Source organism: Lagopus leucura, unplaced genomic scaffold, assembly GCF_019238085.1.
Source record: "Lagopus leucura isolate 7727_CA_CO unplaced genomic scaffold, USGS_WTPT01 Super-Scaffold_73, whole genome shotgun sequence".
NCBI classification, from domain to species: Eukaryota; Metazoa; Chordata; class Aves; order Galliformes; family Phasianidae; genus Lagopus; species Lagopus leucura.
In genome coordinates this window covers 82,545,221-82,566,402 of record NW_024962252.1, presented here as the reverse complement: position 1 = coordinate 82,566,402, position 21,182 = coordinate 82,545,221, and the positions used below count along the sequence as shown (strand labels likewise).

At 42.0% G+C, this 21,182-nt stretch overlaps 2 protein-coding genes across 3 annotated transcripts in view; one reads left to right on the top strand and one right to left on the bottom strand.

The window, feature by feature from the left end:
- CENPF (centromere protein F) overlaps positions 1 to 4,890 on the bottom strand; it is a 34,264-nt gene extending 29,374 nt beyond the window's left edge. Inside the window, 5 exon segments of the mRNA XM_042885796.1 lie at positions 159 to 250; positions 801 to 916; positions 2,732 to 2,928; positions 4,285 to 4,488; positions 4,883 to 4,890. Coding sequence (XP_042741730.1) covers positions 159 to 250; positions 801 to 916; positions 2,732 to 2,928; positions 4,285 to 4,446 — 567 coding nt within the window. The 5' untranslated portion in view covers positions 4,447 to 4,488; positions 4,883 to 4,890.
- A 10,384-nt stretch (positions 4,891 to 15,274) lies between these two features.
- PTPN14 (protein tyrosine phosphatase non-receptor type 14) overlaps positions 15,275 to 21,182 on the top strand; it is a 106,582-nt gene continuing 100,674 nt past the window's right edge. Inside the window, exon 1 of one of the 2 annotated variants that reach the window (XM_042862238.1) lies at positions 15,275 to 15,351. The gene's annotated coding sequence lies outside the window, so the exon portion shown is untranslated. Of the gene's footprint in view, positions 15,352 to 16,259; positions 16,278 to 21,182 lie in introns of those variants that run through there. The other variant, XM_042862239.1, reaches the window with a different exon arrangement.

Genomic DNA, 21,182 nt, shown 5'->3' with positions numbered 1-21,182 from the left:
TTCCACATGGTAATAAGTAGCTTTTTTAAGAAATATATATTCTAATTATTTTTTAAGTGATGAAAAATACATTTCACTTGGTTTTCACTCAATTTTCCAAGTTTAATCAGTAGTAACTGTCTTAGATATCACACATGCCCTTTTCAAAACATACTTACCTTAGCCTGGATGGTTCTCAGTTCTAACTCTAGCTTCTTTCTTTCTTGTACTTCTTTCTTATATTTTTCTTCTAATTCTTCAAACTTAGCATCTACAAAGAAATGAAGAATACTTATTTAAAACGTAACTTAATACACAGGTGTTACTAATGTCACTAATTTGAAGATATAAGAAGATAAAGATGCTTTGATGTGGATACAGAGGATTTGTTATAAGCGTTCAGATTACTATGTACAATAGTAGCCTAAGTCAAAAACAGTCTTATAAAGAACACAAATGACTGTTGACAATTTTAGTTGAAGCACGTATACTAGGTGAAAGACAAGAAATTTGTTCTTTGAAACAGCTGACACTGTGAAAAAGCATTCAAAAAATCGTTGCAGTCTGTTGATAAATACTCCCATTACTATTTCATGCCCATAAGGGTAGTGTTTAAAAGGTTTAGTATTTGCTGTAAGAGTTCAATCTGCACTAATAATTTTTAAAGTTGGAGTTTATGGTGTTAAGAACCAGGTACCCTCACCATAATATGGACCCTACATAATATGGACTAGGCAAGACAGTACACGTGTGCTGTTTAAAACAGCTCTCTCACCTTCTAAGAAAATTGGCAGTGCTATATGAAGAAAAAAATCATTTACCATTGTGACTTTGAACTGGTGTTAAAGGAGCAGTAAAACTTTTCTGTGGAGTACCATTGAACGACAAGTCTGCTGCAATCAGTGACTGCTGACTTCTCTCAAGCTCACATTTGTATCTGTTTAGGAAAGAAGCAGAAGGAGTAGTTACTAATAGAAACTAGAAAACTAGAAGTCAGTTATCTATTTCTAAGAGCCTGAAACGCATGAAGAAATTATACTATTCAAGTACCAAATTTAAAAATCAATTCTGAACAAGAACTGATTGAGCATGAAAAGTTGAAGCTGATTCCTGGAAACTTTAGTTTAGAAGTTATATAGTAATTCTTATAATGGAATAGCAATCTCAGTCCTGCCTAGCAAGCACAGGTTGACAAGACAACAGCTTCGGGTTGCATCTATAATAGTAGTGGCTCCACAACTTCCTAATCATTTTCTCCTTCTGTTTTACAACAAAGAATTCTTCTCCCAGGAGGTTATCAGTTGCTATGAGGTGGCAAATAACATTACACAATCAGTCAGTATAAAACAGAACTAAATGCAAAATCAAAACTGACAGCCAGTTGAGCTGTACATAACACTTGTAGTACCACAGTAGACAACTATGTAAACCATAAAGGAAATTAAAGAACTCGGTAAAGTCATCTCTTTACAGCTTTCAAAATGGATGAGATGTACCCTTACGTTGTAACAGCAGCAGATTTGTTCTATATGTCATCAGTGTGGCCATACCAACCCTGCCAACCACACTGGATTCTTTTTCAAAGAATCTCAGCAATCCCTGGCATAAGGTTGGTGTTTCTACATATCATAAATTGTTGCCAAAATTTAGAATCTTCTTGTGAATGCAATTCACAACAGTGAAACACCTCAAGTTTCCCTTGTTTTCTCAGGATGGGGAAAGACGGGGAAAAATGAAAGGAAAAAAAAAAGGCAAAAGGAGAAACAGAAAGAAGCCTCCAACAACTCTCTCTTCATTTGCCTCTATAAGGACAGTAAGAGGTACACCTTCCAACAGTTGAGGGAAGTAAACATAACTCAGGCCATGATGACAAGCATTAAACAAAAGTTGGCATCACAGGCTTACCCCTCTGAGATAATTTTGCATTACTATTATCAGCACAACACTTTCTTGTGTGCAGAGGATACTCAACTTCATTGACACGTTTCAGAAATGCTTTTATTTAAGAACAGAGCATATCTCTAGTATGAGAAAAAGTTTAACAGATGATGTTCACTGGGGGGAACAAGAGATTAGAGAGCAGCCCCATGGAAAGGGATCTGGGGATTCTGAGTGACAGCGAGTTGAACATGAGTCAGCAATGAACTTTGGCAGCCAAAAGGGCCTATCATACACTAGGGTGCACCAGGCTCAATGCTGCCAGCCAGGTGAGGGAAAGGATTGTCTGCTTTGGTGAAGTCTTTCCTCAGATAGTGTGTGTAGTTCTGGGCACCACATTATATTTGTGTACTTATAAAGACAAAGCTATCAAGCATAGCAAGAGAAGTGCTCACCCCTTCTTCTTCCTGCTGTCATAGTTTTAAGTAGACTTGATCTTCAGTTATCCATGCACTTCCCTTACAACTCCAAGCCCTCTGCAAAGTATACTTTTGCAAAGTAACTTACTAATGTACTAACTCATTATTTGCTAATGCAGAATGGATGTTTCCTTTCCTCATAAGACGTTGCAGAATCCCCCCCCTTAATTAAGGGCAAACCATAAGCAATCACTGCTTCAAGCTGCAGACGGAACTACATAAGAGCTCACATATACATACGTAAAAACAGGATGAAGTTTTGAAATTTTGCTCACAAGATTTGAATATGTACGATGAAGAGAAACTGAAAGACCATAAACGTCACGTGAAAATTGAAAAACAGGTGAAAATAACTGATTGTAAAGCGAGAACTTGCTTTGTTTCTCCTAACCTACCTTTTCAGTTCTTGTTCTAATCTTTCGACTTCCTTTTTGCTGGAACTCAGCTGCCCTGACAGAATGTTGACTTGAGATTCTTTTACTTGAAGATCATGTGAATTTTTCTGCTTTGCTTTGTCAAGACTATCACACAATTCCATCAAGCTCTGGTTCTCTCTCTTCAGACTTGCAGTTTCATTTTTTTCGTTTTCAACCTAGTTGGAATAAAGAATATTTCAAAAAGGCTTAATATCTAATCTTCATATCTTCACTTAAAATAACAATTACACAGATTACATACTGTTTTTTTTTCTTCCCAATATTCCAAATTATAACAGCGCCGAAAACCTCAGACAGAAATACTTTCCAGACATCCTTGGGTTTAAACAAAAACACATCCTTGAAATTCAGCTCAGTCACATTAATACCCAATTTACTGAATAGACATAATCACATCAGAAACTCATTAGCTTTTAAATAGTGGTCTATACGAGTTCACAGTCTTCAGTGATTGTCTTATTTCTCTTTCTATCCTCTAAGCCTTAGCAATCAGAATACTTTTACTACCTAAAGAAAAAACGTGTTATTATTATAAAGGGTTGCAGCTTTGTGTTGGAAATAGACCCTGACAGATTTCCTTCTCCTCTCCTCTAGCCTGAGTCAACTATAGCCACCTGCTGCTCAGCAGTAACTACTGGGAAGTAGGACACCAGAGCTCCTCTCACCTTTGCCTCCAGCTGAAAAGTACTAAGTATTTGCTGCTGCTTCTGACATTTAAAACACATCTATTTGAATCTTTTCAGTATTCCCCTTCCTCGCCCCAAAATTTAGAGAACACATCAGCTGAGAACCTATCTGGAAACTCAGGAAGGAATAAATAACAATAACCCAGGAAAACTACTAAACCTGAGTTTTGCTAGAAAATTGTATCAGCCAAACAGGAATAAAAGGCAAACTTCTGCAACTGTATCTAAGCTGTATTCAAATGTTGCAAGGCAGAATGCAGGTTATGAGTTTCCAGCTTCTAGGCCAGAGGGCTGACAGCCTAAAGCCAGATGAGACAACATCCCATCCCTATAGCAATAAATGAATAAATAAATCCTAAAGTTCAGATATACAAACAGAAATCTGAGATGCATGTAAATTAAAGTAACAAATGAGACAAATAAGCATACAGAGGCAATATGAAACAGTAAGAGGTCCTCAGTTGTGCTGCTCTCATGTAGGATGCCTAGATTTTTAACAGGCATAATAACGTAATGCTTTCTTAAACATAAAGCCTGGAAGAAAGGCTCAAAGTAAGCACACACTTGGATGTGGACAACCATTTCAAACACTGATAAAAGACATAAACACAATCAAAACTTGACAAAGAAAGGGATATGATGAACAGCTATGAGAAAGCAATGAAGATAAGCAGTTTATATTTCCATGGTACCTTCCCAGTCAGTTAGCATGAAAAACAGAAAAATCATTCATCTTCTAATAACACTCGGATGACAAAGCTTCACACAATCACATCAGGCTTACAGAACAGCATTTTAGGGAAGTTACCACAGTACCCACATTACCTTCTGTTTCTGCTTTTGCAAAGCTGCCTCCAGAGACTCTAACTGGAACTGTCTTTGCTGACGCTCTTTTTTCAGCTTGTCTACCTGACTCTCCAGCTCGTGGATCTTCTGAAGGACCCGTGGGGACAGGCCTTCTTTCCACTCCTCCACAACCCAGCTCATACTGAGCAGGCTTTTCCCTTTACAAAACAGGTGTAACAGCGCCTGGAAAACAAAGGCAACTACAATTAGATTTCAAGAGGATTATTTGACTCTGTCACGTTTACTTTTTCAGTACACCTACTTTCTAACATAGCAGTGGCTATAGTGAAGTATTTTACAACCTTGCAAGCTTCCCGAGCTAGCTGCTAGCTTCTAACATTAGGTCCTATTGTAACACATTTCTGCCCAGTTAAGAGAAGGTTTAAAAACGCGCCGCTCAATCGCGCTGTACTTCTGCAGTGCTGCTCCTCAGAGCCCCGTGCAAAGCAACGGTGCAATTTCAGGCTGCAGCTACGCTTCGCCCCTGCACGCGCCTTACAGACCGATAGCGCACAGCTCAGCGCTCAAGTCGCTCCTTGCTGACAGACACAAGGACACGCGGCTCAGTCTGACCCACCTTCCGGCCCCAACCCCTCACCGCCAGCAGACCCCGCGAGGAGCCGCAGCTGCCGGTCCCACCGCTCACCGCCGTTATTCGAAGCAGCCGCTGCACCGGCGGCCGTTGTGCACGCCCAGGCGGCGGCTCAGCCGGAGCGCGCTGATTGGCCGCTGCCTCACGCCGGGACCGCCCCGCCAGCAATGAGCGCGCGGCGCCGGGCGGGCGGCTGCGGAGATTGGTTGCTTTGGCTGCGTTCAAACCGCATCGGGGGTTGTGCGCCGCCGGGAGAGCGGCGGTTGGCGCTGGGAGGGGGCAAGGGGCGGAAAGCTTGTTGTCCAAAAGCATCTTTTCGGAAGTAAAAAAAACACTCATCATGCTTACATGTATTGTTTTTCATTCAACGGGGGAGGCTTCACTGAAACTGCTTTGACTTCTAAGGATCAGTGGTGTATTTTTAAGAATGGGTGCAAAAGAGTAAAGGCAGCCTTCAAGGTTCTTACAAAACACAAAAAACAGATGTGTCGATGCATGCAGAGCTTTTAAGTTGAAGTTTGATGAATTTCTGAATATCTGAAGCTAAATTAAGAGGCCTGACTGCTGCTATAAACTTAAAGATGAGAATTGTTCTGAAGCATATTTCTAAGAAGGGTCCGAATTGTTCTGTTGATAATGAATTAGAAAATGAGTTCTTCTATACCTCGCAATTACAGAAATTAATTAATTATCATGAAAGTTTAAAGGACTCATGGAGAGTACAGAAACTTGCCTTTCTTTTGTATATCAACCTTATTTTGCACAATAGGCTCGTGAGTAGTGTGTATATTAATAACCACAAAGATACAAAAATACTAGGAAATATAATATTAAAGTATTCAGATACCAAGACTAAGCCAAATACTATGAACAAATAATAGCAAGTTATGAAGGGCGTTAACAGCAACCATTAGCTCACTTATTACTTTTAATTATGTTTACTACTCTCCATTAGCTGGAATTCTTGAAGTCTTTCTAAAGGTCTTTCTAATTCCCTAATTTTGAGGAGGGAGAGAACTACCTCAGCCTTGTGAAGTGGCTTTTCCTTATTCTTGAAATTGCAGTAACATCTTACCAAATGTTAGAAATCACCATTTACCTTTTGTTGCGTGCATTCCTTCCTATAATTTTGGTAAAATTCCAAAATAGTATGTAGAATACAAAAACCACTAAAGGTTAGACTTATATTACTACAGCTTATGTCAGAGCGCATGAAGGAGCAAAAATGGAAAAGAATGATCTTCTGATGGGAAAATCCCAGCCTACTTGGGAGGCTACACTACAAGGAGCAGAAACCACGTAGAGCTTTTCCCTCACCTTGCCAGATGTGGAACCTGTCAGGTAAAGTCTATTTCATGTGTGTATACATACATATGTATACGTGTGTGTTTATGTATACACACACATCAAAGAGCACCTGAAGAGTTGGAGCATTCTCCTCCGCACAGGCAGAGAAATGGGCTGGGCCCTCAGTATTTGACGTGGTTGTAGTCTTCCAGCTCTCCTATCAGGCACTGGGGAGGCAAAAGCTCTGCCAGGTTGGAGGGGAAAGAGAAGAAAGCTGTATCGCTTCCTTCAGCCTCACCCAAGCCCTACCCTGCATGAAGAGATGATGCCTCTTGCCTCCGGAAAATGCAATTCTCTTCCTCTGCCAGTGTGAGTAGGTAACTAAGAAGTTAGCAGTTTAGGTGTTAGCATGGGAGTTACAAAGTTAGATCTGCATTAATACAGCCCGGTGAGCTACTGCTGTAAAATGCAGTGCTTGATTGTTCATATACCTTAGTTTGACATTATCCTTCTTCATTTGATTATGTTTCTCCACAAAACCCACACCTTGTTCAGTGATCACAGTGAATGTAAAGGCACCGTTACGATGCATAGCCTCACACCTTACATTTTTAAGTATCTAGTCTTAAGCTCTTAAAAAAGATTGAACTGTCCTGCACTTTTTTTTTTTTTTTTTTTTTTTTTTTTTTTTTTTTAGTTAGTTAGTTAATTAAGAAAATCAGAGATAACAGCATGTCACAAATGATAAACCATAACTTTGTTCACAGAGGATACAGGGCATTTCTGCTGTGAGAACTACAGTACTTATCTACTAAGAGACAAACCATTACTGAAGTGCTCATATTGACACCAGTCCTAGGGTCAACAGGATGAGCATATTAGCAGATAAAACACCCACAGCTGCCCTACTGTTTGGTGATCACATCACCTACTGAGCACCTGGTAGGTTTCCTAGTACCAAAAAGGTGTCTGAGGTTAGCTGGCTTGTCTGAGGTGACACAGTGAATCACATGCAGGTGCTGGACAGGAACCCATGGGTGCGGCTCTGTGGAAGTTTAAAACACCTCAAGGCAATGTTGCCACATTCATGCGTTCCCTCCTGTTCCCCACCTGCACACTGCCACCTTCTCCCTTATGCCAGCCTTGGTGCTCAGCTCAACTGCCAGGCAAGGTGCTTAAACTGGCAAAGAGTGCAATGCTAGCCAAAGATTTTCCAGTAGCATCAGCCTTGTACGCAGCTTGGGCTTCCAAACTGTTGCAGTATGGGATCAGGCAAGCACGTGATACAGCTCAACTCAGTAGGAATATTCAGGCTTGAGCAGGAAGAACTAAATCTCAGACAGTGGTGACACCAGCTTAAATCAGACAAAATATTATGCGTCAAGACGCTGTCTTCCCATGCTCTGATGCCTAACTCTTGTCTATCATAAGTGACAGTAAGAATTTTTTCCCATAGTAAATGCATTTGTAAACTTTAACCTTTGAATTTAAAGCTACTGAGCTGTTATAAGGAAAAAAAATAATTAATGCAAACAACAATAAAACTGTTTAAAAATATAAAGAATTAAAAATAAGGATTCATTGTTTAACGCTTGTTAGTATATTGGAAGGGCAGAGGAACAGAAGAATGCAAGCAAAAAGTGTTTATTATTTAAGTGTGCAGCTGCTGTCTTGACCTGAAGAACAGCCATAGCAAATAGTAGTGAAAAGATATTTATGCCTCTCTTCTTCCTGTTCTAAAACCATTCTGTGCAAGAGATGGTGAATGCAGCCATTAGCGTAACATTTACAGAACTAATGTGCACATATGTAAAGAAAATGATAAATAATTGCAGCAATTACATTATGATATGACACATCAAGTCTATATTGTCTGGGCCTTCTAATTACCAGCCGTAAATAAAATTGGAATTCTTTTCTTCTTAATGGCGAATCCCCTCTTTTTACAGTTCTGCTGCCTGCTAGAAACAGCCATAACAAGCACATTTTTCACTCTCCAGGTATTTATACTAAAAATAAATTAATTGTACTATCAAATGTTGCAATATCTTACAGACAAGGAGTAATCAGGTTTCAGCAGGCATTTGGTAAGATAGGAGCCTATTTCCTTTATGGCCTACTCTTCCTTGACTTTCATGGATCCATAGATTGCATGTTCTTTTGCCACCATTTTTATTAGGATTAATGGTACGTCTACTCAAAGTATGATCCTGCTCAAGTGAGAGAAAAGCAGTTATGAAAAAAGTGCACTGTGTAGAAACTAAAAGCCATCTGCCTTTTACAGCCATCTCTGCCTTCCATCTTTATCCCTGACTTTTTAAAGTGAGGCATTTAGAAAGTGCCTGCTAGCAATTATGTTACCTCTTTGGCTCTCTAGAAAAGCTTTATCTTTTGTTAATCTTCAGTAATTTCCTCACTTTGTCATCTTTAAATCTTTTACTTACTACTAATTTCTGTTTTTCTTAAAGACTTTTATCTGTATGATTGCCTTCAGAAGTGTGAGTTTTACTTCTTCACTGACTTCTCTGTTCTTCCAAATTCTTGAGCATTTGTCATACCTGTCCTTGCTGGATCTACAACTGAATATCCCATTCCCATGAAGTATCTAAACTAAAAACCTTCACTTTGTTTCCCTTTTGATTTATATATTTTTAAATAAAAAATGCTATATAGAGACTTTATATCTAACAGTTTTATATTACTGTTACATAGTTATCTGAAAATCTGTACTTGCTTCTTATTTTGTACATATACTGCTGAAACCTTTTATCAGTTGGTAATTAACAATGTCACCCTATGTAGTTCTTGACAAACTAATCAAAGCACTCCTTAGCCTTTGCTTCTTAAGATTCTCTCTCTAAAATCTTCCACTTAACATTCCTTTTAACATTCCTGTTAAAAGGCTGACTAGATAAGGCAAAAGTACATCTCAATCTTACATCTTAATCATCTCAACATTACTTCTGCCATATTTACAGGCAAATCCTAGGGTAACTGAAATCTCATTCAACTAATGCACTGCAATCAGTGGGAAACACATCTCAAACACTGCAGTTTATGAGCCATGAAATAATCCAGTAGAATTTTATTTATTCTATGCAAGGAGAAGATGACTGCATTCTACATTTTAATGACTTTGGTTACCGTTTGATCTCCTTACCTTCCTCCCATTCCAACAGTCATATTGATATTTCTTACACCATTTTTGTATTAATACTTTCCAGGGAAATGTTTGCGTGTATTTTAAAACCTTCTAAGGTGCATGAAATGGTAGCATACAAAATAATATTTATGCACTCTCAACATTCCAAAATTATTAACAAGAAAACTTGTTCTGAGTGAATTTGGACTCAAAGTAAAATGAGAATCAGGACTCTGTTAGAAACAATATAGAGATTTCAAAAAGGTGAGGTCTATATGGCTGAAACACTGGTCTTTTGCAGTGCCCTTCAAGGCTGATTTTAGAAAGTCTTTAAGTTTTACAGAACTCTCCTATTCAAACATACTCTTGCACCCAAACATCAACAGCTCAATTCAAGTTACACAAGTTTATGACAGCCCCCAATACAGACATCAGATTATGGCATAAACCCTTTGCTTTCTCAAGAAACAATTTATCTCGCAGTGGCATTTAGATGTTTTCAAACCTGGGTGCTCACAATCTGACATCTAAATCAATGCCGACATGCATAATAAAGATTATGACTATCAGAAGTGAGCAGCAACTAAAATATCTACAAATCAGTTGTGTGCTGCTAGGTGTGCTGCTAAATCCCATGGATTTATGGAAAAACTGAATTGCAAGGTATGCTTGTGCTAAGCTGCATTGACAAATTGGGTCCTAAAGCTACAAGCTGATAATTTTTGATTGTCGAGTTGCTTTCATTTATACCTGCTATGTAGACTTACTGTGCTGCTATTCAGCCAGGTGTTATACACATAGAGCATGTTACATAATGGGGCAGAAATGTATGCATTTAGGTTTATCATCATAATGCTAGATTAGTTAACTTCTATTAAAAGCTAGTGATTTTCCCCCAGGAGACTGCTGTGTCTCAGAAATCTGAAGACTATATAAGACTACTTATGACTATTGTAGATGATACTTTCAAAAGTAACCAAACTGTTAATCTATGAAAATGGAAAAACATTCTGTCCTGAACATAGCACTATTTTAACTTGGACAGCAGTTATAGATGCACAGAGAGGTATATCGCTCATGTTGGTTCCATTGACAGTGCTTACAACCATGAAATCTAAAGTTCATTATTTTACTCACAAATGCTGAAATGTTTTTCATTTTGCAACTCTTACTGGAGAGCTAAAAAGAGGCACAGGTACTCAGTAAGGCCTCAGGCGGACTATAAGCAAACTAGAATATTCAACAAGCATAGTTTATTTGCACAGATAATCAACCAAGGCTTTTTCTGGTCTACAAAACTGGGTGCTGGCTTGCCTGTGATAAGCTGTAGAGTACTATAACATGTTAGCTCATGCTTGGTGGCAACAGGTTTGTTTTCCAAGATTGTGTAATCCAAATTCCTTTTCTAAGAGATGACTTTGAGAAGCACCATTAATTGGAATAATTAATGAGCAGAGAATACTAGAGAACTAAACTTTTTTTTTTGCTTGTGGTAAGCTTCAAAGATTGAAAGTATCAATTTAACAAGAATGAATTTGATTTTAGGAAAAGGAATTTATATTAGTGCACTAAGTTTCTGCTTACATTACAATCAGGTCAGTGTACCCAGCTGCAGCACATGACAGAGATTTTAGGAACACAGTTAGGGTCACATTTACAATACAAATCGGGAATGTGTTGCAACTGCATTCTTTGATTGTAATGTAGATGATGGTAAGGCTAATTAAACATCATCTACCGTTCACAGGAGAAACCACCAGCTGTTGCTTAAGCACAGCTTAAAAACATTTTTATACAAAACAGGTTATGACATGGTTTCACCAACCAACAAGGACTGAGATTTTTCCATGTTATAACAAGACTCAGGAATTGCTTGAGCCTCGGTTTAAATACATTCAAAATATGTTTAATACAGGTCTTGCTCTCAAGGTGCTAAGATATCCAAAAATTAATTGCACATGACTCTTCAGATAACACTGACATAAACATTTACTGAATTTTGATCCAGATAAAATCAATTTTCCTCTGCTGATAGTTAAATGTTTGGTTAAGCTGAACAGTGTTGGGTTTTGAGACAACATTCAAGCCCCTCACATCCATTATTTGGACTTATTTTTTTCTTTTAAATAACACATATGTCCTATGCACTGCTTTCATCTGCAAATCAAAATACACCTTCTTGAGATTGCTATCATTATGTCAATTTTCAGAGAAGAAAAGTAAGGTACAGGGATGTGCTGTTACATGCCCCAGATCACACAGAAGACTAGTAGCTAGGGCATAGTCCTCTGTCAGTAATTTTTCCCATCTACTCTACTGTTCCATGGAACATCTTAGTATAATAACCTTGATGAAGTTGTAGAAGAAACTGATAGTAAAGATATATCAGATATATCTGATATACCAGAGCTAATATTTTGGAGGTAAATTCCATAAATTATTATGCTGAGTCAATAAAGTCTCTAAATATTATTTAGAATTGTCACCTTTTCAGCCAAAAAAAATAAAATGCTGTAACATGATTCTCAGTGGCACAGAAAGATAATATACAGCCCAGCCTGTATGTGACTGATAGAAGATTAACCTGTCAGTTTTCCAGGCAAATTTGAACCAGCATAGAGGTTTAGAACCAAATAAACGATTTGTATCAATCTGATATGAAACTTTTGAACACCTTCCACCAAGTAGTAAGAACTCTGTTTTAATCCCAGAGTCGTACTCCTAGCAGCTCTTGGGGTAACAAAACTGTACGTAAAGATTCAACAGCCTTAGAAAGGGATAGTAGCACTAACAACACAAAACTGCTTATGGAAGACGCCTTGCAATAACTAGCTATAATCTCAATGAAGCTATGTGCTTCTAAAGTGTCTCCAGCTACAGTCACTGAGAGTATAATATAGACATTGCATTAAGTAATCTCATGAAAAAAGTAGTGGTCTTCACAATTCCCAGTCTCAGAATCTTCTTGTTTGGATAACTTTGAAACACATTTAGTTTTGCAGAATTTGTTGAGTAGCAGCTCTTGCTGACAAATAGTCCAACTACATTTATGCTGTCTGTTTTTATTTCTTCTAGGGAATTGTGCTGCAGCTGGGCAATACATAAAACCTCCCGTTCAGAATTTGTGAGCAACTTGCAACTTCATTTGCAATTGAGGTCACTGAATAAGTTTTCTTCAAATGCAACCTGTGAAAGTAAAAATGGCCAGCTGCTAAGCCTAAAAATGGCCAGCTGCTAAAGCTCACATTGAGGCACAGCTACAAAAGACAATCCTTACCATCTTATAAACAAAGAATTTACACCTCTCACTGTGCAGAGAACACGACAGGAATCTAACAAGTTCAGTTTGAGTTCTGATGCACGCTGCTCTCTCATGCAACTTTCCACTTGGGAGGGGGAAGCTGTTTACTGGCATGAAGTTGAACTGTGTAACTTCAGAGCACAGCAGCCCTGAGCTCCATTTTATCATCTGACATCTGATGGTGCTTCCAGGTTGCCACTGAAAGCTCTGTATCTATATGCGGTCTAATCTAATTCAAGTAACAATCTTAAATGGTGTCACTTCTTAATGCCTCAGTGTAGCCCTATGTAAAATGGGGATCATTACTTTCTTCATTAAGGTCTGGCACTTATAAAACATTTGAAAGTCTTAGATGAAAAGGACTTTCCTTGCAGAATGTAATTATATTATGGCAGAGGTAAAGCATAGGCCCATGTTTCAGTATACAGTATTTAAACACAATTACTTACCTATGAAAATCAAGAATCCGTGCTATTTCGCCCTCTCTCAGCTCTTGATCTGCTTATCATTATTAATTCGATTAATACTGACTCCTTTGAATCTACTCATGTACTCCTTCAGTAAAGTGTAGAAGCAGCAAAAATACTCAACAACTCATAGTTTCAGCCCTCAGTTTGTACTATTTTTCATAGTTTTCCAGTCTGTACAAGTCCTGTTGTCACAGTTTTAGAGGGATATGTCAAGTGTAAACTTGACATTTACACAGGTGTCCCACTTGTATTTGGATACGCTTTTTGGAATGTGGGTAACATTAAAAAATGTAATACAATGCAAAAGGAATTGCAAATTGACCATCAGCTATGACAAGCAAAGAGGTCACATGTAATTTCTAATACACCAGTCTTAAGTGTTCTGGGCTGGTGTGATCTGCCCATGGCAGTGATGGTGCTCCTTGCTTCCTACAACCTGCTGCACTCTGTCCCTTCTCATTGCAGCAGTTACGGGAAGGGCTTTCCTACACCTGCCGAGCATCCTGGATGCTTCATGCAGTTTCAAAACAGCTTTGTACACTGCTTGTTCTCCAGCAATGTGCAATGCCACAAGAGTGGAACGGCCCCAGCGCTGTTTCTCGCTCTGCGCTGTTGGGTGAGGAATAGCCCCCCCTGTGGAAGGTGAAAGTCACGCAGTGAGCAAGAGGCTGAAAGTGCTACAATGGAGAAAGGACTGGTGGCCAGCAGGGACAGGGAGGTGATTGTCCTCCTCTACTCTGCTCTTGTGAAGCCCCATCTGGAGTACTGCATCCACGTCTGGAGCCCCCAGTACAAAAAAGACAGGGAGTTGTTGGAGAGGGCCCAGAGGAGGGCCACAAAGCTGATGAGGGGACTGGAGCACCTCCCCTATGAGGACAGGCTGAGGGAGCTGGGCTTGTTCAGCCTGGAGAAAAGAAGGCTGCGGGGTGACCTCATTGCAGCCTTTCAGTACCTAAAGGGAGCCTACAAACAGGAAGGGAATCAACTCTTTGAAAGGGTAGATAACTACAGGACAAGGGGAAATGGTTTTAAGTTGAGGGAGGGAAGATTTAGGTTGGATGTCAGCGGGAAGTTCTTCACAGAGAGAGAGTGGTGAGGTGCTGGAACAGGCCGCCCAGAGAGGTTGTGGATGCCCTGTCCCTGGAGGTGTTCAAGGCCAGATTGGATGGGGCCCTGGGCAGCCTGCTTTAGTATTGAATGTGGAGGTTGGTGGCCCTGCATGTGGCAAGGGGGCTGGAGATTCATGATCCTTGAGGTCCCTTCCAACCCTGGCCATTCCGTGAAAAAAAAAAAATTAAAAAAAAACGCTATGACTGAATTTGTGTGTGTGGGGAGCGGGGGGTGGCAAGAGGTGATGTTATTAAAGCCAGACCATGAGGTATTAATAGGGAGTTATGAGAGGAAGGCAGAGGGGAGCTCAGGAGCTCCCTCGTCCACTCCTGCCCGGCCTCCTTCGGCCCCTCGTCCCTCCGAAGGTGCTCGCCTCGTGCCTCGCCGTGTCCCCACCCCTTCCTCGGCCTCAGCCTCGCCCCGCTGGGGCCCCGCCGCCGCCGCGGGCCGAGACACGTGCGCGGAGGCCGCGGCCGGGCCGTCCCCTCTCCGCCACGCGCGGCGGGAGGCGGGAAAGGGGCGGTGGCTCTGCCCCAAACTTGGCAGAGCTGCCCTCCTTGCGAGGGCTGTTGCGGGCGGCCGCCCCCATTGGCAGCGGCCTGCGCCCTCCTCTTCCTCCCTCCTCTTCCCTTCTCCTCCTCTGGGTGGGTTTCAGCCCTCCTCTTTCGTTAGGGCGGGGGGGAAATTTTTATTTTTTTAAAGATTTAAAAGGAAAAAAAAAGAAAAAGAAAAAAAAGAAATCCCAAGTCGCGTCCCGACGTCTCCGGGCCCCGCGGCCGCAGCGGCCGCCCCACATTCCTGGCATTCCTGGGCCGTGACTCCCCGCGCCGCCCCAGCCCGGCCCCGGCCCCGCCGCCTCCGGCTCGCTCGCTCGCTCGCTCGCCCCCGCGGGACGGCAGTCCCCTCCCTCCCGCCCGGCCTCCTCCTGCCCGCAGCCCGCGGGCGACGGCAGCAGCTCCGGGCGTCCCGGCTCCCCGCGCTGCCGCCGGCGGCCCCAGCTGCGCCCGCCCCGCCGAAGTTCCTCGCCGTGGCCGGGCCGGGGCGGCGGGAGCGGGTCTCCCCGCAGGGAGGAAGGCGGCCGCCTTCCGGGCCGGGAGAGCCGCCTCCCGCGGGAGCGCACGAAGCCGGAGCCGCCGCCCAGCAGGTAAGGAGCCGCCGCCGAGTTGGCCGCGCTTGGGTCCCGCCGCCTTCCGAGCCGTCCCGGGAGCGCGTTCCGCTCCGTGCTGCGGGAGGCGCTTCCGCGGGGTTCGTCGCTCGCCGCGCGCTGCTCTTGCAGCTCGTCGCCGTTCGTAACCGACTAAAATAGCTCAGCTCGGGCCGGGAGCGCCGGTCGGCCAGCTGCCATGAGCCGGCTCGGACAGCCTGGCCGGCCGCGGGGTGCAATCTGCGGGACGCGCGGCGCTGGTGGGTGCTCGCAGATCGCCGGGGTCTGTCGCCGTGCCCGCGCCTCTCCCCGCCCCGGTACCTTCGCCTTTGTTGCTGCTGCACCGCGATGTGCCCGGGCGGGGGACAGTGACACAGCGGCGGTGCACGGGAGGGTTCCGGGCTCGCGTGTTTGGGACGGGCTTACATAATGTACGAGTGGCGTGTGGACGGACCCTGTGCTGGCGTCTTCCTATCGACGAGGCTTTATCTGCGATTTGCATCACGTTACCACACGGTTCTATCGTGAGCATCTCTTCGGCTGTTTGTAACTTTACCGAGGTGGAAGCAAACAGAGGTCGGTAGAGGCTCTGATTCAACGCGCCAACGCGCCGCTTCCCAGAAAGTTTTCTGGGATTTCTGGCTGGTTGCCTGAAACCATGGCTGAAAGAAATAGTTCTGCGAGAAGCTGCTGCTTTCTTTTCCTTCGAGTTCTTAACTACTGCTGGCTCCGGCTATTCCAGAAACACTGTTACATGCTGAAAGTTCCTCGGAGCTGGGGAAATCTGCCAGTGAAATGGCAGATGGCTCCCCCTACCCCTGAGTGCCACCTGCAGCTTCTCCATCGCGGGGAAGGCACTATGGGGACCACTTGTCAGGCTGTGAAGTTCAGTCCGCAGGGATCACACAGCTTGCACCCTCCAGAAGGTCAGTCACCGGCAAGCAGCGCTCTTTATATGGTGTAACATTCTGCATGTTGGTATCAGAGCAATGCGAATAAGCTGTAGGCCCTGCTCTGTACCTGACAGCACTTCTCTGAACTTTTTGTGGGAGGCTGTGCCAGAGCTGCTCGCAGGCAGAGGGCACTTGTGTGTATGCAATGGGTGGCAGTAGGAACATTGAGAGTGCTGCCTGCTTGGCCCCATCAGCAGGAAAGTGCTTCCTAGGCCTGTGGCCATCTGTTCCTCTGTGGCACCTGTGTGCGCTGGGCTTGAGGGCATGGCTGTTTGGCCTGAGGGTGTCACGGTGCCGGCTGGGGCCGCAGGGCTACTCTCTAAGCTGCTCTGTCTACGTTAGTGAATGGTTTTTAGTGAATGGTTTTAAGCGGGTCTGATAACCATTTCAGTGATAGCAAAAGAAATAGTTTTGGAGCAGAGTTAATTAGCAATTCATGTTGATTGCCTTGACTGCTCTCCTGGCCATCCTTGTCCAGACTGTCAGTTACTTAGCACAGTGTAACAGTGGATTGGCTTCCTGTCAAGTGGATCTGCTCCCATGCACTTAGCAGATTGCTTTGGCTGCCAGTGGCTCCTCCAATCTTGAAGAAAGTATTTGATATTTTTTAAAAAATATTTGCTTACATACTTCTGGTAACTATGCTGTTTCTTTGTTCTAAGTCTGTTTATATATAGCGAAAGGGGTTAGTCTTCACTTGTTTCTCCTTGTACTCAGTAAGGCTGTGTTTGATTCTGTGTTTCTGATGTAACTGCTGTTGGTGCACAGTTTGTAGCAAGTTCTCAGTCCGTCACAGGTCTTGGTCCTTCAGAGACTCACCCACGTGCTTAAATTCATATTCATGAATACTGCTTTAGAAACTGTGGAATTTCTTTATTATTAATAGTTACAAATGTTTGCAAGAATTAGGCTATAATATTTAGTACACAATATATTTGTGCCTGTGTGTTCAGTTCAATTATATGATTTTGATAAAGGCTTAATTTTCATGCCAAAAAGTCTCTTTGATGTCCAGGTCCACCACAAGTACAACACACCTTGGCCTAATTCCTTTTGGAACTCCAGAAGAGGAGACCTTGGTTTCATGTGGTGGCACTGTAGTTATTGCTCCTCGTGTGAGGAATCCATGCTTGAGGTGCTCTGAAACTTTGTCTGGAAAAGCTCTGTTCCATCATGGTGTGTTTTCCCTTCTCTGCCTAATGCTGGAGCCCTCAAAACTCATGGGGTGCTTTTGGCTGCCTATGTCTGTGCTTCTATGTGTGCCCAGAGCAAGCATCATTTGTCCACCCATACTGCAGATGCCCAGATTCCGCACAGGGCTGCTGCACAGCCTGCTGTTTTCCAGCATGCTCTGAGCTTATAAGGTTACCTACAGATATAGGAACAGGCCTTAAGGCAGGAGCTGTTCCCCATCACTCTACCCCTGTCCCCTTTTCCTTGGCCAGCATGGGGGGTTTGAGGAGGACTCTGGAGTGTGAAAGATTTAAGTTGTGTATTAAAGTGTCAGAAGGTTGGCATTAGGTTTTAGTAAGGTTATGGGAGTTTTCCTGATTGGTCTTCATCTCTTTCATGAAATAGTCTGATTCTGATGGGTTAATACGATGCCTTTTAGTTTTTGCACATTATTGTGGCTGAGTTACTTTCCTTTTCAATCAATGAGAATGATTTTCACTAAATCTGCTGTTATTTTGTTTGTTGACAGTGGAACATTTTTTAAGTAAACTTTATGAATTCAAGGGTGGTTTTATGGTAAGAATCAAAGGAGTAGAAATATTTTAATTTCTTCAATTGTCAGTGTATACTATAATGAAATTTGGCTTCATCTTAGGGAGCTGGTGGAGATGGTGCTCAAACTGAAGGTGCTGCCACTATGCAGATGCAGTGGCTTACCTCCTGAGCAATACTGATTGGTATTTTTGGCTTTAGATACAAAGAAGAGTAAAAAAAAAAGGCTTCAAGATTGCTCTTCAAAGTATTTCCCAAGGTCAGATCTATCAATATTGAAAGTGTCACCTGGAATTACGGGCTCAAGACTGATGCGGTGCAAAGTGTGTACATAAAAGGAATGTGCATACTTGTTTTAAAATGTATTTTCTACTGTCGTTGTTAGCAGTCATATGTATTATAATCAACTACAGATGAACAACTTTTTCAAAAGTCGTGACTACAAATTTATCACTGATGAATCATAAATTTAACTAGCGCTAAGAAGAGTTTCTAAACAGAAGATTTTTTTTGAGGGAATCAGGTGTGGGAAATGTTGAATGGGTGATATCCTGGGGAGAATGCTGTCCTACAGCCCACTGTGATGTTTCGTAGCATGGGGTGTTGCTAATCAAAAGTTTAGAGACTGACCTTTGTTCAGTGCCAGGCTTTTGGAAAGTGCAACCTTGCTTCCTAGTTCTCAAAGACTGCTCCTTTCCTGTTTATTTCACCAGTACCTTGCTGAAATGATGCCATTTATGACTAAGAACTTTTTTTTTTTTTTAACTTTTTTTTTGGTCTGTAAACCTTAAATTACCAGGTGATGTAGAAACAACAGGGGGTGGTGAATGTGTATGTTGGTGATCTAATAAACTGGGTGAATGATGCTGTGCCAAAACTTGCTAATGATGCAAAAGTATTTGGATTAGACAAGGTTGAAGAAGACTGAGAAATTGTAAAGGGAATCCAAGAAAGCTGGGTAAAAGGGAAGCATAGCAGATGATGTTGATAAATTCAAGAATATGCATGTTGGAGGGAATAATCACATTACTCGTTCATGTTACTGGATTGTAAACTAACTGTATTAAGGTGGGGAGGAAGACTTCAGCAGTGTTTCATTTGTGCACCTGTGCACCTTCTTAATGCTTAGCATCAGGGAGAAGAAAACAGTGTTGTGAAATGCTGTTGCAGTAACACAGAGGAGATTATTAAACATGCTCAAATCCGCCTGGAATACTAAATTTGTGATCCCCTATCAAAGAAGAGAGATTGGAAAATGCTCATACGAAGTTGAACTGAAAATGTTAGCGTAGTTTCATTTTGAAGGGATCAATAAGAGAAGGTAGGATAATACATGTGCAAAATAATGATTGTCTATTAGTAAGTGCTAAGTACCCTCTGGTTTAGTATGCTGTCTAGATATAGGGAGTAGTTTGCAAGGCAACATATATAATGCTGCTAAATCACTATTTTTTTAATTTATTTTTTAAAGCAAATAATGGTAATACTTGCTGTCAAAGGAAATCATACAAACCAGCAGCCTGGTAGGATGAAAAATGAAAGTGACCTGGTTATGGGGATAAAAGGAATGGTTCCAGCTGTCAGCTGAAGGGATGCTAACCACAGTGCTCTAGGCCATAAATCAAGCACAATCTGACAGGTATTAAGGAATTTCCCTTATAACAGATCATGCTACAAGTGTCTACTGTGATGCTTGTTATGTTTTCTTGAGGGGATGTAGGGTAAGCTGCTGTTAGAAGCAGGGCAGCGGCTGGTGATGGGGCCGACTGTAACAGTTCCTGTAACCCACTGCAGTGGTTCTATTTAATGCAGGTGGAATTGAAATATTGTGGTTTTATATATGCTCAGGCTTCACAGAAAGTTTATTTATTACAAATTGATTTTCTGACTTCCCCAGTGAAAGGGCCAAAGCTTCTTTGAAGACGGCATTGCACTGCTTTTCTGAGCTTAGAAAATGAAGTGAATGGAAATGTCCGTGTTTTCATGCACGTACATCAAAGTGATGCCTTTCTTTGGGACTTCCTTGAGTCAGAGCACTCGCCTTGGCTTAGCTGGATGTGTAGGAGAAGCGTGAGGTTACCAGCAGTTGCTTTAACTTGTGTTTGTGCAATTCTTTCATGTTTTTACAACTGAGAAAATAGTTTGCATTCCTTGGGTTTTTTAGATTAGCTCTTATCATAGAACTCCCTCCTTTGAGAGGAGGCATTCACTACCTTGTAGATAAAATGCCTTTAGCTTTTTATTGATGATGATAATTAAGCTAGGCTTTTGGACAAGCCTGGGCAAAATCAGAGGGCTTTGCCAATCAGAGATTCAACTCATAGGGGCCAGATCCCATGTTTGACAGCTACCACTACATGATGTTTTCGTAGAGACCCCTTCCCTCAGCACTTTCATTTATTCTTCCAAACCAAAACTATCCTACTGTTAGTAGAAGCCCTGCAGTTCCTGTGTGTGTGATATGCTTTGCTTATCTCAGGTCCTTTAAAGGTGAGACATTGTGTAAAGGAGTTTCTACACAGAACTTTGGGCCTGTTCTCCAAGATAGAGGGAGAGAAGAAGGAAAAGTTAAATATCCAGTGGCCTAATTTATCACGTGTTGAAATCAAGTTTGTTTTCTGATGCCTTCAGTGGGAACAGACCTTTAAACTCCTACCCCAAATACAGAAAATACAAATTTCTGAGAAAATCCCTCACCTCTCTTAAGAGATTTCTGAGTGCTCAGTGGGAGCAGAACTGCCACAGGAAAAACCTTTGTGAGCTTTGGGGGTGATGGGGGTTTATTTCAGAAGTCCTGGAAAGGAGGCATTTGAAATGATCAGAACTGTTTTATATTTATTTTCAACTTTCCTGTCTGGTACACTTTAAGGGAATTGAAGCTACTGGTTAGGATGAGTTTCTATTTTCATTCTTTTGTGAAGATTCAGTCTGCTTTCAAAAATTTTTTTATTAAGTTACTGGGAAAGACGTTGGCTGCTAACTTAAGAGGAAGGCGAATGCAGTGTTTTGCTGATAGGCAGAAGCATTAGCAGAGCTTCAGAGCTCAGAATGGAAAGTAGGGCACAAGGTTCTGCTTCTGAGTAAAATAGCTCATGTAGACATGTTTTTAATTTCTGCATTTAATTGGTAAATTTTCATAAACCTGTACATTTA